We start from the raw sequence: 16,164 nt of genomic DNA, 5'->3' as shown, positions 1-16,164 counted from the left end.
GACAGTGCGGCACTCCCTCAGTACTGACCCTCTGACAGTGCGGCAGTCCCTCAGTACGACCCTCTGACAGTGCGGCACTCCCTCAGCACTGATCCTCTGACAGTGCAGCACTCCCTCAGTACTGACCCTCTGACAGTGCGGCACTCCCTCAGTACTGACCCTCTGACAGGGCGGCACTCCCTCAGTACTGACTTTTTGACAGTGCAGCACTCCCTCAGTACTAACCCTCTGACAGTCCGGCACTCCCTCAGTACTGTCCCTCCGACAGTGCAGCACTCCCTCAGTACTGACCCTCTGACAGTGCAGTGCTCCCTTAGTACTGACCCTCTGACAGTGCGGCAGTCCCTCAGTACTGACCCTCTGACAGTCCGGCACTCCCTCAGTACTGACCCTCTGACAGTCCGGCACTCCCTCAGTACTGACCCTCTGACAGTGTGGCACTCCCTCAGTACTGACCCTCTGACAGTGCAGCACTCCCTCAGCACTGACCCTCTGACAGTGTGGCACTCCCTCAGTACTGACACTCTGACAGTGCAGCACTCCCTCAGTACTAACTCTCTGGCAATGCAACACTCCCTCAGCACTGACCCTCTGACAGTGCAGCACTCCCTCAGTACTGACCCTCTGACAGTGCGGCACTCCCTCAGTACTGACCCTCTGACAGTGTAGCTCTCCCTCAGTACTGACCCTCTGACAGTACAGCACTCCCTCGGTACTGACCCTCTGACAGTCCGGCACTCCCTCAGTACTGACCCTATGACAGTGCGGCACTCCCTCAGTACTGACCCTCTGACAGTGCAGAACTCCCTCAGTACTCACCCTCTGACAGTGCAGCATTCCCTCAGTACTGACCCTCTGACAGTGCGGCACTCCCTCAGCACTGACCCTCTGACAGTGCAGCACTCCCTCGGTACTGACCCTCTGACAGTGCGGCACTCCCTCGGTACTGACCCTCTGACAGTGCAGCACTCCCTCAGTCCTGACCCTCTGACAGTGCGGCACTCCCTCAGTACTGACCCTCTGACAGTGCAGCACTCCCTCGGTACTGACCCTCTGACAACGCGGCACTCCCTCAGTACTGGCCCTCCGACAGTGCAGCACTCCCCCAGTACTGACCCTCTGACAGTGCAGCACTCCCTTAGTACTGACCTTTTGACAGTGCAGCACTCCCTCAGTACTGACCCTCTGACAGTGCAGTGCTCCCTTAGTACTGACCCTCTGACAGTGCAGCACTCCCTCAGTACTGACCCTCTGACAGTGTGGCACTCCCTCAGTACTGACCCTCTGACAGTCCGGCACTCCTCAGTACTGACCCTCTGACAGTCCGGCACTCCCTCAGTACTGACCCTCTGACAGTCCGGCACTCCCTCAGCACTGACCCTCTGACAGTGCAGCACTCCCTCAGCACTGACCCTCTGACAGTGCAGCACTCCCTCAGTACTGACCCTCCGACAGTGCAGCACTCCCTCAGTACTGACCCTCTGACAGTGCGGCACTCCCTCAGTACTGACCCTCTGACAGTGCGGCACTCCCTTGGTACTGACCCTCTGACAGTGCAGCACTCCCTCAGTCCTGCCCCTCTGACAGTGCGGCACTCCCTCAGTACTGACCCTCTGACAGTGCAGCACTCCCTCGGTACTGACCCTCTGACAACGCGGCACTCCCTCAGTACTGACCCTCTGACAGTGCAGCTCTCCCTCAGTACTGCCCCTCTGACAGTGCAGCACTCCCTCAGTACTGACCCTCTGACAGTGCAGCACTCCCTCAGTACTGACCCTCTGACAGTGCGGCACTGTCTCAGTGCTGAGCCTCTGACAGTGCAGCACTCCCTCAGTACTGACCCTCTGACAGTGCAGCACTGTCTCAGTACTGACCCTCTGACAGTGCAGCACTCCCTCAGTACTGACTCTCTGACAGTGCAGCACTCTCTCAGTGCTGAGCCTCTGACAGTGCAGCACTCCCTCAGTACTGACCCTCTGACAGTGCAGCACTCCCTCAGTACTGACCCTCTGACAGTGCAGCACTCTCTCAGTGCAGAGCCTCTGACAGTGCAGCACACCCTCAGTACTGACCCTCTGACAGTGCAGCACTGTCTCAGTACTGACCCTCTGACAGTGCGGCAGTCCCTCACTACTGACCCTCTGACAGTCCGGCACTCCCTCAGTACTGACCCTCTGACAGTCCGGCACTCCCTCAGTACTGACCCTCTGACAGTCCGGCACTCCCTCGGTATTGACCCTCTGACAGTCCGGCACTCCCTCAGTACTGACCCTCTGACAGTGTGGCACTCCCTCAGTACTGACCCTCTGACTGTGCGGCACTCCCTCAGCACTGACCCTCTGACAGTGCAGCACTCCCTCGGTACTGACCCTCCGACAGTGCGGCACTCCCTCAGTACTGACCCTCTGACAGTGCGGCACTCCCTCAGTACTGACCCTCTGACAGTGCAGCTCTCCCTCAGTACTGACCCTCTGACAGTGCAGCACTCCCTCGGTACTGACCCTCTGACAGTCCGGCACTCCCTCAGTACTGACCCTCTGACAGTGCAGCATTCCCTCAGTACTGACCCTCTGACAGTGCGGCACTCCCTCAGCACTGACCCTCTGACAGTGCAGCACTCCCTCGGTACTGACCCTCTGACAGTGCGGCACTCCCCCAGTACTGACCCTCTGACAGTGGAGCACTCCCTCAGTACTGACCCTCTGACAGTGCAGTGCTCCCTTAGCACTGACCCTGTGACAGTGCAGCAGTCCCTCAGTACTGACCCTCTGACAGTGCGGCACTCCCTCAGCACTGATCCTCTGACAGTGCAGCACTCCCTCAGTACTGACCCTCTGACAGTCCGGCACTCCTCAGTACTGACCCTCTGACAGTCCGGCACTCCCTCAGTACTGACCCTCTGACAGTCCAGCACTCCCTCAGCACTGACCCTCTGACAGTGCAGCACTCCCTCAGCACTGACCCTCTGACAGTGCAGCACTCCCTCAGTACTGACCCTCCGACAGTGCAGCACTCCCTCAGTACTGACCCTCTGACAGTGCAGTGCTCCCTTAGTACTGACCCTCTGACAGTGCGGCAGTCCCTCAGTACTGACCCTCTGACAGTCCGGCACTCCCTCAGTACTGACCCTCTGACAGTGCAGCACTCCCTCAGCACTGACCTTCTGACAGTGCGGCACTCCCTCAGTACTGACCCTCTGACAGTGTAGCTCTCCCTCAGTACTGACCCTCTGACAGTGCAGCACTCCCTCGGTACTGACCCTCTGACAGTCCGGCACTCCCTCAGCACTGACCCTCTGACAGTGCAGCACTCCCTCAGCACTGACCCTCTGACAGTGCAGCACTCCCTCAGTACTGACCCTCCGACAGTGCAGCACTCCCTCAGTACTGACCCTCTGACAGTGCGGCACTCCCTCAGTACTGACCCTCTGACAGTGCGGCACTCCCTTGGTACTGACCCTCTGACAGTGCAGCACTCCCTCAGTCCTGCCCCTCTGACAGTGCGGCACTCCCTCAGTACTGACCCTCTGACAGTGCAGCACTCCCTCGGTACTGACCCTCTGACAACGCGGCACTCCCTCAGTACTGACCCTCTGACAGTGCAGCTCTCCCTCAGTACTGCCCCTCTGACAGTGCAGCACTCCCTCAGTACTGACCCTCTGACAGTGCAGCACTCCCTCAGTACTGACCCTCTGACAGTGCGGCACTGTCTCAGTGCTGAGCCTCTGACAGTGCAGCACTCCCTCAGTACTGACCCTCTGACAGTGCAGCACTGTCTCAGTACTGACCCTCTGACAGTGCAGCACTCCCTCAGTACTGACTCTCTGACAGTGCAGCACTCTCTCAGTGCTGAGCCTCTGACAGTGCAGCACTCCCTCAGTACTGACCCTCTGACAGTGCAGCACTCCCTCAGTACTGACCCTCTGACAGTGCTGCACTCTCTCAGTGCTGAGCCTCTGACAGTGCAGCACTCCCTCAGTACTGACCCTCTGACAGTGTGGCACTTCCTCAGTACTGACCCTCTGACAGTGCGGCACTCCCTCAGTACTGACACTCTGACAGTCCGGCACTCCTCAGTACTGACCCTCTGACAGTCCGGCACTCCCTCAGTACTGACCCTCTGACAGTCCGGCACTCCCTCAGCACTGACCCTCTGACAGTGCAGCACTCCCTCAGCACTGACCCTCTGACAGTGCAGCACTCCCTCAGTACTGACCCTCCGACAGTGCAGCACTCCCTCAGTACTGACCCTCTGACAGTGCGGCACTCCCTTGGTACTGACCCTCTGACAGTGCAGCACTCCCTCAGTCCTGCCCCTCTGACAGTGCGGCACTCCCTCAGTACTGACCCTCTGACAGTGCAGCACTGTCTCAGTACTGACCCTCTGACAGTGCAGCACTCCCTCAGTACTGACTCTCTGACAGTGCAGCACTATCTCAGTGCTGAGCCTCTGACAGTGCAGCACTCCCTCAGTGCTGACCCTCTGACAGTGCAGCACTCCCTCAGTACTGACCCTCTGACAGTACAGCACTCTCTCAGTGCTGAGCCTCTGACAGTGCAGCACTCTCTCAGTGCAGAGCCTCTGACAGTGCAGCACACCCTCAGTACTGACCCTCTGACAGTGCAGCACTGTCTCAGTACTGACCCTCTGACAGTGCAGCACTCCCTCAGTACTAACTCTCTGGCAATGCAACACTCCCTCAGCACTGACCCTCTGACAGTGCAGCACTCCCTCAGTACTGACCCTCTGACAGTGCGGCACTCCCTCAGTACTGACCCTCTGACAGTGTAGCTCTCCCTCAGCACTGACCCTCTGACAGTGCAGCACTCCCTCGGTATTGACCCTCTGACAGTCCGGCACTCCCTCAGTACTGACCCTCTGACAGTGCAGCATTCCCTCAGTACTGACCCTCTGACAGTGCGGCACTCCCTCAGCACTGACCCTCCGACAGTGCAGCACTCCCTCGGTACTGACCCTCCGACAGTGCGGCACTCCCTCAGTACTGACCCTCTGACAGTGCGGCACTCCCTCAGTACTGACCCTCTGACAGTGCAGCTCTCCCTCAGTACTGACCCTCTGACAGTGCAGCACTCCCTCGGTACTGACCCTCTGACAGTCCGGCACTCCCTCAGTACTGACCCTCTGACAGTGCAGCATTCCCTCAGTACTGACCCTCTGACAGTGCGGCACTCCCTCAGCACTGACCCTCTGACAGTGCAGCACTCCCTCGGTACTGACCCTCCGACAGTGCGGCACTCCCTCAGTACTGACCCTCCGACAGTGCAGCACTCCCCCAGTACTGACCCTCTGACAGTGGAGCACTCCCTCAGTACTGACCCTCTGACAGTGCAGTGCTCCCTTAGTACTGACCCTGTGACAGTGCGGCAGTCCCTCAGTACTGACCCTCTGACAGTGCGGCACTCCCTCAGCACTGATCCTCTGACAGTGCAGCACTCCCTCAGTACTGACCCTCTGACAGTCCGGCACTCCTCAGTACTGACCCTCTGACAGTCCGGCACTCCCTCAGTACTGACCCTCTGACAGTCCAGCACTCCCTCAGCACTGACCCTCTGACAGTGCAGCACTCCCTCAGCACTGACCCTCTGACAGTGCAGCACTCCCTCAGTACTGACCCTCCGACAGTGCAGCACTCCCTCAGTACTGACCCTCTGACAGTGCAGTGCTCCCTTAGTACTGACCCTCTGACAGTGCGGCAGTCCCTCAGTACTGACCCTCTGACAGTCCGGCACTCCCTCAGTACTGACCCTCTGACAGTCCGGCACTCCCTCAGTACTGACCCTCTGACAGTGCAGCACTCCCTCAGCACTGACCTTCTGACAGTGCGGCACTCCCTCAGTACTGACCCTCTGACAGTGTAGCTCTCCCTCAGTACTGACCCTCTGACAGTGCAGCACTCCCTCGGTACTGACCCTCTGACAGTCCGGCACTCCCTCAGTACTGACCCTCTGACATTGCGGCACTCCCTCAGTACTGACCCTCTGACAGTGCAGCACTCCCTCAGTACTCACCCTCTGACAGTGCAGCATTCCCTCAGTACTGACCCTCTGACAGTGCGGCAGTCCCTCAGCACTGACCCTCTGACAGTGCGGCACTCCCTCGGTACTGACCCTCTGACAGTGCGGCACTCCCTCAGTACTGACCCTCTGACAGTGCAGCACTCCCTCGGTACTGACCCTCTGACAACGCGGCACTCCCTCAGTACTGACCCTCTGACAGTGCAGCTCTCCCTCAGTCCTGACCCTCTGACAGTGCAGCACTCCCTCAGTACTGACCCTCTGACAGTGCAGCACTCCCTCAGTACTGACCCTCTGACAGTGGCGGCACTCCCCCAGTACTGACCCTCTGACAGTGCGGCACTCCCTCAGTACTGACCCACTGACAGTGCGGCACTCCCTCAGTCCTGACCCTCTGACAGTGCAGCACTCCCTCAGTACTGACCATCTGACAGTGCAGCACTCTCTCAGTGCTGAGCCTCTGACAGTGCAGCACTCCCTCAGTACTGACCCTCTGACAGTGCAGCCCTCTCTCAGTGCTGAGCCTCTGACAGTGCAGCACTCCCTCAGTACTGACCCTCTGACAGTGCAGCACTGTCTCAGTACTGACCCTCTGACAGTGCAGCACTCCCTCAGTACTGACCCTCTGACAGTGCAGCACTCCCTCAGTACTGACCCTCTGACAGTCCGGCACTCCCTCAGTACTGACCCTCTGACAGTGCGGCACTCCCTCAGTACTGACCCTCTGACAGTGCGGCACTCCCTCAGTACTGACCCTCTGACAGTGCGGCACTCCCTCAGTACTGACCCTCTGACAGTCCGGCACTCCCTCAGTACTGACCCTCTGACAGTCCGGCACTCCCTCAGTACTGACCCTCTGACAGTGCGGCACTCCCTCAGCACTGACCCTCTGACAGTGCAGCACTCCCTCAGCACTGACCTTTTGACAGTGCAGCACTCCCTCAGTACTGACCCTCTGACAGTGCAGTGCTCCCTTAGTACTGACCCTCTGACAGTGCGGCAGTCCCTCAGTACTGACCCTCTGAGAGTGCAGCACTCCCTCAGTACTGACCCTCTGACAGTGCGGCACTCACTCAGTACTGACCCTCTGACAGTGCGGCACTCCCTCGGTACTGACCCTCTGACAGTGTAGCACTCCCTCAGTACTGACCCTCTGACAGTGCAGCACTCCCTCGGTACTGACCCTCTGACAGTGCGGCACTCCCTCAGTACTGACCCTCTGACAGTGCAGCATTCCCTCAGTACTGACCCTCTGACAGTGCGGCACTCCCTCGGTACTGACCCTCTGACAGTGCAGCACTCCCTCAGTACTGACCCCCTGACAGTGCGGCACTCCTTCGGTACTGACCCTCTGACAGTGCAGCACTCCCTCAGTCCTGACCCTCTCACAGTGCGGCACTCCCTCAGTACTGACCCTCTGACAGTGCGGCACTCCCTCGGTACTGGCCCTCTGACAGTGCAGCACTCCCTCGGTACTGACCCTCTGACAGTGTAGCACTCCCTCAGTACTCACCCTCTGACAGTGCAGCACTCCCTCGGTACTGACCCTCTGACAGTGCGGCACTCCCTCAGTACTGACCCTCTGACAGTGCAGCACTCCCTCAGTACTGACCCTCTGACAGTGCGGCACTCCCTCAGTACTGACCCTCTGGCAGTCCTGCACTCCCTCAGTACTGACCCTCTGACAGTGCGGCACTCCCTCAGTACTGACCCTCTGACAGTGCAGCAGTCCCTCGGTACTGACCCTCTGACAGTGCAGCACTCCCTCAGTCCTGACCCTCTGACAGTGCAGCATTCCCTCAGTACTGAACCTCTGACAGTGCGGCACTCCCTCAGCACTGACCCTCTGACAGTGCAGCAGTCCCTCGGTACTGACCCTCTGACAGTGCAGCACTCCCTCAGTCCTGACCCTCTGACAGTGCGACACTCCCTCAGTACTGACCCTCTGACAGTGCAGCACTCCCTCGGTACTGACCCTCTGACAACGCGGCACTCCCTCAGTACTGACCCTCTGACAGTGCAGCACTCCCTCAGTACTGTCCCTCTGACAGTGCGGCACTCCCTCGGTACTGACCCTCTGACAGTGCAGCACTCCCTCAGTACTGACCCTCTGACAGTGCGGCACTCCTTCGGTACTGACCCTCTGACAGTGCAGCAATCCCTCAGTCCTGACCCTCTGACAGTGCGGCACTCCCTCAGTACTGACCCTCTGAAAGTGCGGCACTCCCTCAGTACTGACCCTCTGACAGTGCGGCACTCCCTCAGTACTGACCCTCTGACAGTCCGGCACTCCCTCAGCACTGACCCTCTGACAGTGCAGCACTCCCTCAGCACTGACCCTCTGACAGTGCACACTCCCTCAGTGCTGACCCTCCGACAGTGCAGCACTCCCCCAGTACTGACCCTCTGACAGTGCAGCACTCCCTCAGTACTGACCCTCTGACAGTGCAGTGCTCCCTTAGTACTGACCCTCTGACAGTGCGGCAGTCCCTCAGTACGACCCTCTGACAGTGCGGCACTCCCTCAGCACTGATCCTCTGACAGTGCAGCACTCCCTCAGTACTGACCCTCTGACAGTGCGGCACTCCCTCAGTACTGACCCTCTGACAGGGCGGCACTCCCTCAGTACTGACTTTTTGACAGTGCAGCACTCCCTCAGTACTGACCCTCTGACAGTGCGGCACTCCCTCAGTACTGACCCTCTGACAGTGCGGCAGTCCCTCAGTACGACCCTCTGACAGTGCGGCACTCCCTCAGCACTGATCCTCTGACAGTGCAGCACTCCCTCAGTACTGACCCTCTGACAGTGCGGCACTCCCTCAGTACTGACCCTCTGACAGGGCGGCACTCCCTCAGTACTGACTTTTTGACAGTGCAGCACTCCCTCAGTACTAACCCTCTGACAGTCCGGCACTCCCTCAGTACTGTCCCTCCGACAGTGCAGCACTCCCTCAGTACTGACCCTCTGACAGTGCAGTGCTCCCTTAGTACTGACCCTCTGACAGTGCGGCAGTCCCTCAGTACTGACCCTCTGACAGTGTGGCACTCCCTCAGTACTGACCCTCTGACAGTCCGGCACTCCTCAGTACTGACCCTCTGACAGTCCGGCACTCCCTCAGTACTGACCCTCTGACAGTCCGGCACTCCCTCAGCACTGACCCTCTGACAGTGCAGCACTCCCTCAGCACTGACCCTCTGACAGTGCAGCACTCCCTCAGTACTGACCCTCCGACAGTGCAGCACTCCCTCAGTACTGACCCTCTGACAGTGCGGCACTCCCTCAGTACTGACCCTCTGACAGTGCGGCACTCCCTTGGTACTGACCCTCTGACAGTGCAGCACTCCCTCAGTCCTGCCCCTCTGACAGTGCGGCACTCCCTCAGTACTGACCCTCTGACAGTGCAGCACTCCCTCGGTACTGACCCTCTGACAACGCGGCACTCCCTCAGTACTGACCCTCTGACAGTGCAGCTCTCCCTCAGTACTGCCCCTCTGACAGTGCAGCACTCCCTCAGTACTGACCCTCTGACAGTGCAGCACTCCCTCAGTACTGACCCTCTGACAGTGCGGCACTGTCTCAGTGCTGAGCCTCTGACAGTGCAGCACTCCCTCAGTACTGACCCTCTGACAGTGCAGCACTGTCTCAGTACTGACCCTCTGACAGTGCAGCACTCCCTCAGTACTGACTCTCTGACAGTGCAGCACTCTCTCAGTGCTGAGCCTCTGACAGTGCAGCACTCCCTCAGTACTGACCCTCTGACAGTGCAGCACTCCCTCAGTACTGACCCTCTGACAGTGCAGCACTCTCTCAGTGCAGAGCCTCTGACAGTGCAGCACACCCTCAGTACTGACCCTCTGACAGTGCAGCACTGTCTCAGTACTGACCCTCTGACAGTGCGGCAGTCCCTCACTACTGACCCTCTGACAGTCCGGCACTCCCTCAGTACTGACCCTCTGACAGTCCGGCACTCCCTCAGTACTGACCCTCTGACAGTCCGGCACTCCCTCGGTATTGACCCTCTGACAGTCCGGCACTCCCTCAGTACTGACCCTCTGACAGTGTGGCACTCCCTCAGTACTGACCCTCTGACTGTGCGGCACTCCCTCAGCACTGACCCTCTGACAGTGCAGCACTCCCTCGGTACTGACCCTCCGACAGTGCGGCACTCCCTCAGTACTGACCCTCTGACAGTGCGGCACTCCCTCAGTACTGACCCTCTGACAGTGCAGCTCTCCCTCAGTACTGACCCTCTGACAGTGCAGCACTCCCTCGGTACTGACCCTCTGACAGTCCGGCACTCCCTCAGTACTGACCCTCTGACAGTGCAGCATTCCCTCAGTACTGACCCTCTGACAGTGCGGCACTCCCTCAGCACTGACCCTCTGACAGTGCAGCACTCCCTCGGTACTGACCCTCTGACAGTGCGGCACTCCCCCAGTACTGACCCTCTGACAGTGGAGCACTCCCTCAGTACTGACCCTCTGACAGTGCAGTGCTCCCTTAGCACTGACCCTGTGACAGTGCAGCAGTCCCTCAGTACTGACCCTCTGACAGTGCGGCACTCCCTCAGCACTGATCCTCTGACAGTGCAGCACTCCCTCAGTACTGACCCTCTGACAGTCCGGCACTCCTCAGTACTGACCCTCTGACAGTCCGGCACTCCCTCAGTACTGACCCTCTGACAGTCCAGCACTCCCTCAGCACTGACCCTCTGACAGTGCAGCACTCCCTCAGCACTGACCCTCTGACAGTGCAGCACTCCCTCAGTACTGACCCTCCGACAGTGCAGCACTCCCTCAGTACTGACCCTCTGACAGTGCAGTGCTCCCTTAGTACTGACCCTCTGACAGTGCGGCAGTCCCTCAGTACTGACCCTCTGACAGTCCGGCACTCCCTCAGTACTGACCCTCTGACAGTGCAGCACTCCCTCAGCACTGACCTTCTGACAGTGCGGCACTCCCTCAGTACTGACCCTCTGACAGTGTAGCTCTCCCTCAGTACTGACCCTCTGACAGTGCAGCACTCCCTCGGTACTGACCCTCTGACAGTCCGGCACTCCCTCAGCACTGACCCTCTGACAGTGCAGCACTCCCTCAGCACTGACCCTCTGACAGTGCAGCACTCCCTCAGTACTGACCCTCCGACAGTGCAGCACTCCCTCAGTACTGACCCTCTGACAGTGCGGCACTCCCTCAGTACTGACCCTCTGACAGTGCGGCACTCCCTTGGTACTGACCCTCTGACAGTGCAGCACTCCCTCAGTCCTGCCCCTCTGACAGTGCGGCACTCCCTCAGTACTGACCCTCTGACAGTGCAGCACTCCCTCGGTACTGACCCTCTGACAACGCGGCACTCCCTCAGTACTGACCCTCTGACAGTGCAGCTCTCCCTCAGTACTGCCCCTCTGACAGTGCAGCACTCCCTCAGTACTGACCCTCTGACAGTGCAGCACTCCCTCAGTACTGACCCTCTGACAGTGCGGCACTGTCTCAGTGCTGAGCCTCTGACAGTGCAGCTCTCCCTCAGTACTGACCCTCTGACAGTGCAGCACTGTCTCAGTACTGACCCTCTGACAGTGCAGCACTCCCTCAGTACTGACTCTCTGACAGTGCAGCACTCTCTCAGTGCTGAGCCTCTGACAGTGCAGCACTCCCTCAGTACTGACCCTCTGACAGTGCAGCACTCCCTCAGTACTGACCCTCTGACAGTGCTGCACTCTCTCAGTGCTGAGCCTCTGACAGTGCAGCACTCTCTCAGTGCAGAGCCTCTGACAGTGCAGCACACCCTCAGCACTGACCCTCTGACAGTGCAGTGCTCCCTTAGCACTGACCCTGTGACAGTGCAGCAGTCCCTCAGTACTGACCCTCTGACAGTGCGGCACTCCCTCAGCACTGATCCTCTGACAGTGCAGCACTCCCTCAGTACTGACCCTCTGACAGTCCGGCACTCCTCAGTACTGACCCTCTGACAGTCCGGCACTCCCTCAGTACTGACCCTCTGACAGTCCAGCACTCCCTCAGCACTGACCCTCTGACAGTGCAGCACTCCCTCAGCACTGACCCTCTGACAGTGCAGCACTCCCTCAGTACTGACCCTCCGACAGTGCAGCACTCCCTCAGTACTGACCCTCTGACAGTGCAGTGCTCCCTTAGTACTGACCCTCTGACAGTGCGGCAGTCCCTCAGTACTGACCCTCTGACAGTCCGGCACTCCCTCAGTACTGACCCTCTGACAGTCCGGCACTCCCTCAGTACTGACCCTCTGACAGTGCAGCACTCCCTCAGCACTGACCTTCTGACAGTGCGGCACTCCCTCAGTACTGACCCTCTGACAGTGTAGCTCTCCCTCAGTACTGACCCTCTGACAGTGCAGCACTCCCTCGGTACTGACCCTCTGACAGTCCGGCACTCCCTCAGTACTGACCCTCTGACATTGCGGCACTCCCTCAGTACTGACCCTCTGACAGTGCAGCACTCCCTCAGTACTCACCCTCTGACAGTGCAGCATTCCCTCAGTACTGACCCTCTGACAGTGCGGCAGTCCCTCAGCACTGACCCTCTGACAGTGCGGCACTCCCTCGGTACTGACCCTCTGACAGTGCGGCACTCCCTCAGTACTGACCCTCTGACAGTGCAGCACTCCCTCGGTACTGACCCTCTGACAACGCGGCACTCCCTCAGTACTGACCCTCTGACAGTGCAGCTCTCCCTCAGTCCTGACCCTCTGACAGTGCAGCACTCCCTCAGTACTGACCCTCTGACAGTGCAGCACTCCCTCAGTACTGACCCTCTGACAGTGCGGCACTCCCCCAGTACTGACCCTCTGACAGTGCGGCACTCCCTCAGTACTGACCCACTGACAGTGCGGCACTCCCTCAGTCCTGACCCTCTGACAGTGCAGCACTCCCTCAGTACTGACCATCTGACAGTGCAGCACTCTCTCAGTGCTGAGCCTCTGACAGTGCAGCACTCCCTCAGTACTGACCCTCTGACAGTGCAGCCGTCTCTCAGTGCTGAGCCTCTGACAGTGCAGCACTCCCTCAGTACTGACCCTCTGACAGTGCAGCACTGTCTCAGTACTGACCCTCTGACAGTGCAGCACTCCCTCAGTACTGACCCTCTGACAGTGCAGCACTCCCTCAGTACTGACCCTCTGGCAGTGCAGCACTCCCTCAGTACTGACCCTCTGACAGTGCAGCACTCTCTCAGTGCTGAGCCTCTGACAGTGCAGCACTCCCTCAGTACTGACCCTCTGACAGTGCAGCACTCCCTCAGTACTGACCCTCTGACAGTGCAGCACTCTCTCAGTGCTGAGCCTCTGACAGTGCAGCACTCCCTCAGTACTGACCCTCTGACAGTGCAGCACTCTCTCAGTGCTGAGCCTCTGACAGTGCGGCACTCCCTCAGTACTGACCCTCTGACAGTGCAGCGCTCCCTCAGTACTGACCCTCTGACAGTGCGGCACTCCCTCAGTACTGACCCTCTGACAGTGCAGCACTCCCTCAGTACTGACCCTCTGACAGTGCAGCACTCCCTCAGTACTGACCCTCTGACAGTGCAGCACCCTCTCAGTGCTGAGCCTCTGACAGTGCGGCACTCCCTCAGTACTGACCCTCTGACAGTGCAGCGCTCCCTCAGTACTGACCCTCTGACAGTGCGGCACTCCCTCAGTACTGACCCTCTGACAGTGCGGCACTCCCTCAGTACTGACCCTCTGACAGTGCGGCACTCCCTCAGTACTGACCCTCTGACAGTGCGGCACTCTCTCAGTACTGACCCTCTGACAGTGCAGCACTCCCTCAGTACTGACCCTCTGACAGTGCAGCACTCTCTCAGTGCTGAGCCTCTGACAGTGCGGCACTCCCTCAGTACTGACCCTCTGACAGTGGGACATCAATGGGCAGCTGGTCACAGACTCTGGGCAGTGAACCCAGGTTCAAAGCAACTGATTAATAATGAGTGGGAGGAGCCTGTATCTGAACATAGTGCTCAGGTTCTGATGGTTTTTCAGTCAATCCACCTTCACTCCAATTACAGAATGAAGATTTTAACCGCACTGCTGTTGCTGGCTGCTTTCCGACCTTCCTCAAGCCAGGAAGAACGTTTACCTTTGGTAAGTTACCAGTTATTTTCAGATAAAGTGTCCCCTGTGTCTAAGCCAGCTTCTCCCAGCTTCACTGCAGAGAGTCAATTCTGTTCAGAATGAAACCAATGTTTGGAGTTGGGATTCACTCTTCGATGAGAATGTTGATGACTCGCACAGTGGTGTCGCCAATAGGGCACCAGTTTGGCCAATCCACTCGTCTACCTATGTCCCAAAGCAGGAGGTGCTGGAGGCAGTGTGATAGGAATAGTAATCCAGAGGCCCCTTTAACGCTTTGTGAACATGGGTTCCAACCCACTATGGTACCGGTGGGATTTAACTCAACATGACGGTGAAATTATCATCGATTGTCATAAAAACCCTCCTGGTTCACTCGTGAAGGAAATCTGCCATCCTTACCCGGTCTGGCCTACCTGTGACTCCAGATCTACAGCAATGTGGTTGACTCTCTGTCTGTCCTCTCAAATTCCAAGCCAGCCTCTCAGTTGAAGGCACATTCGGGATGGACAGTAAGCGCTGGCCCAGCCCGCTGATGACTACATCCCGCTGAAATGTTTTTAGAATGATTTCAGCGAGGTTGCATTCGGAGTAACTGGGTTCAGTCCTGGGCCCTGCACCTCAGGGAGGATCAATTATCCTCGAGGGCGAATTACCAGAATAAGATTGGGCCTGCAAGGTTGCACAGACTAGACCTGGGCATGTCCTAATAACAAACGTTAAGGGCTGATCTAATTGAAGGTGTTTCAATGATTTGATAGAGAAATAATTTCCTGATCAAGAGGGTGGAACTTTCAAATTCTGGGAGGATGTCAGGAAAAACTTCCTCACACAAAGCAAGCGGAAACATGCCCGGAATGGGTGTGAATCTGGGAATCTATTGAGAAATTTATTGCAAAAGATTACCTCAGCATGTGGAGCAAAGACAGGAAACTGGAGTTTTGTTTTTTATAAATAAATTTAGAGTATCCAATTTACTTTTTTCCAATTAGTGGGCAATTTACCGTGGCCAATCCCATCTTTGGGTTATGGGGGTGAGATCCACGCAAACACAGGGAGAATGTGCAAACTCCACATGGACAGTGACCCAGGGCCGGGATCGAACCCGTGAGGCAGCAGTGCTAACCACTGCGCCACAGTGCCGTCCTAGGAGACTGGCGTTGAGGTGGAAATCAGATGATGAGACTGAATAGCAAGTTCAAGAGGCTGAAATACCTCTGCACAATGTCAAAACTGAACCACCACAGGAAGCTGGCAATTTGCTGTTGTTGTGTTACACAGAATGGAACGGTCGCAGTTCCAAGCCTCACCCACTGAACACAATCTGACTCCTGGTCATCCTGCAACTCACGGTTCTGGGCCTGATCACTGCACAGAGCAGAGTTTCTGGATTATTCACTATGAAGAAAGCGGGTGGGGGTGTAATGAGCAATATACTCATTCATCAGCCCCGCTCAGAGAGCTGGCATGGACACAATGGAGCAAATCGCCTCCTGATTTTCCCTCGATTCAGCCCAAGTACAGACACACAGTGGCGACGAAAGTTACACATTGAGATTCTGGTAACTGGCTCGTAGTTTTGTGAACACTCCGAATTCTACAAGTATCTGTGCTGTGGGCTCAATGTCTTTGAGAAGGACAGTAATCACACGAGAGAGACATGGGGCGAAATTCTCCGTTACAAAACGGCGCAAATCCGACTTGCGTCACGTCGGAAAAATGGGTCGAAAGTCTCCGGCCCGAAATGGGCTAGCAGCGACGTAACGGGATCCGCGCTTGCGCAGTGGTTCACGCCGTGCAGCGTCATACGCGCTGCACGGCGTGACGGCTCATAAGGCCGCGCTGCTCCCCCCCACCCGACCGGAACAGCCGACCGCAACACCCGACTGGATGGCTGGCCGCCGCTCAGCCCCGAGGTTCGAGTCACGCGATGTGGAGGCGCTCCTGGACGCGGTGGAGCAGAGGAGGGACGCCCTGTATCCCGGGCACGGCCGCAGAGTTGCCCCACGCCACAGCCGGCGTCTGTGG

General features: G+C 58.0%; 1 protein-coding gene across 2 annotated transcripts in view; it reads left to right on the top strand.

Moving 5' to 3' along the window:
• The window catches only part of serpinf1 (serpin peptidase inhibitor, clade F (alpha-2 antiplasmin, pigment epithelium derived factor), member 1), a 110,095-nt gene that overhangs the window by 20,902 nt on the left and 73,029 nt on the right, over positions 1–16,164 (top strand). For both annotated transcript variants that reach the window (XM_072470009.1, XM_072470010.1), the window contains exon 2: positions 14,073–14,148. In XM_072470009.1, the coding sequence (XP_072326110.1) occupies positions 14,074–14,148 (75 nt within the window). In that variant the 5' untranslated portion in view covers position 14,073. The remainder of the gene's footprint in view (positions 1–14,072; positions 14,149–16,164) is intronic.

The sequence above is a fragment of the Scyliorhinus torazame genome, chromosome 12, assembly GCF_047496885.1.
Source record: "Scyliorhinus torazame isolate Kashiwa2021f chromosome 12, sScyTor2.1, whole genome shotgun sequence".
NCBI lineage: Eukaryota > Metazoa > Chordata > Chondrichthyes > Carcharhiniformes > Scyliorhinidae > Scyliorhinus > Scyliorhinus torazame.
This window is presented reverse-complemented; position numbering and strand designations above follow the sequence as displayed.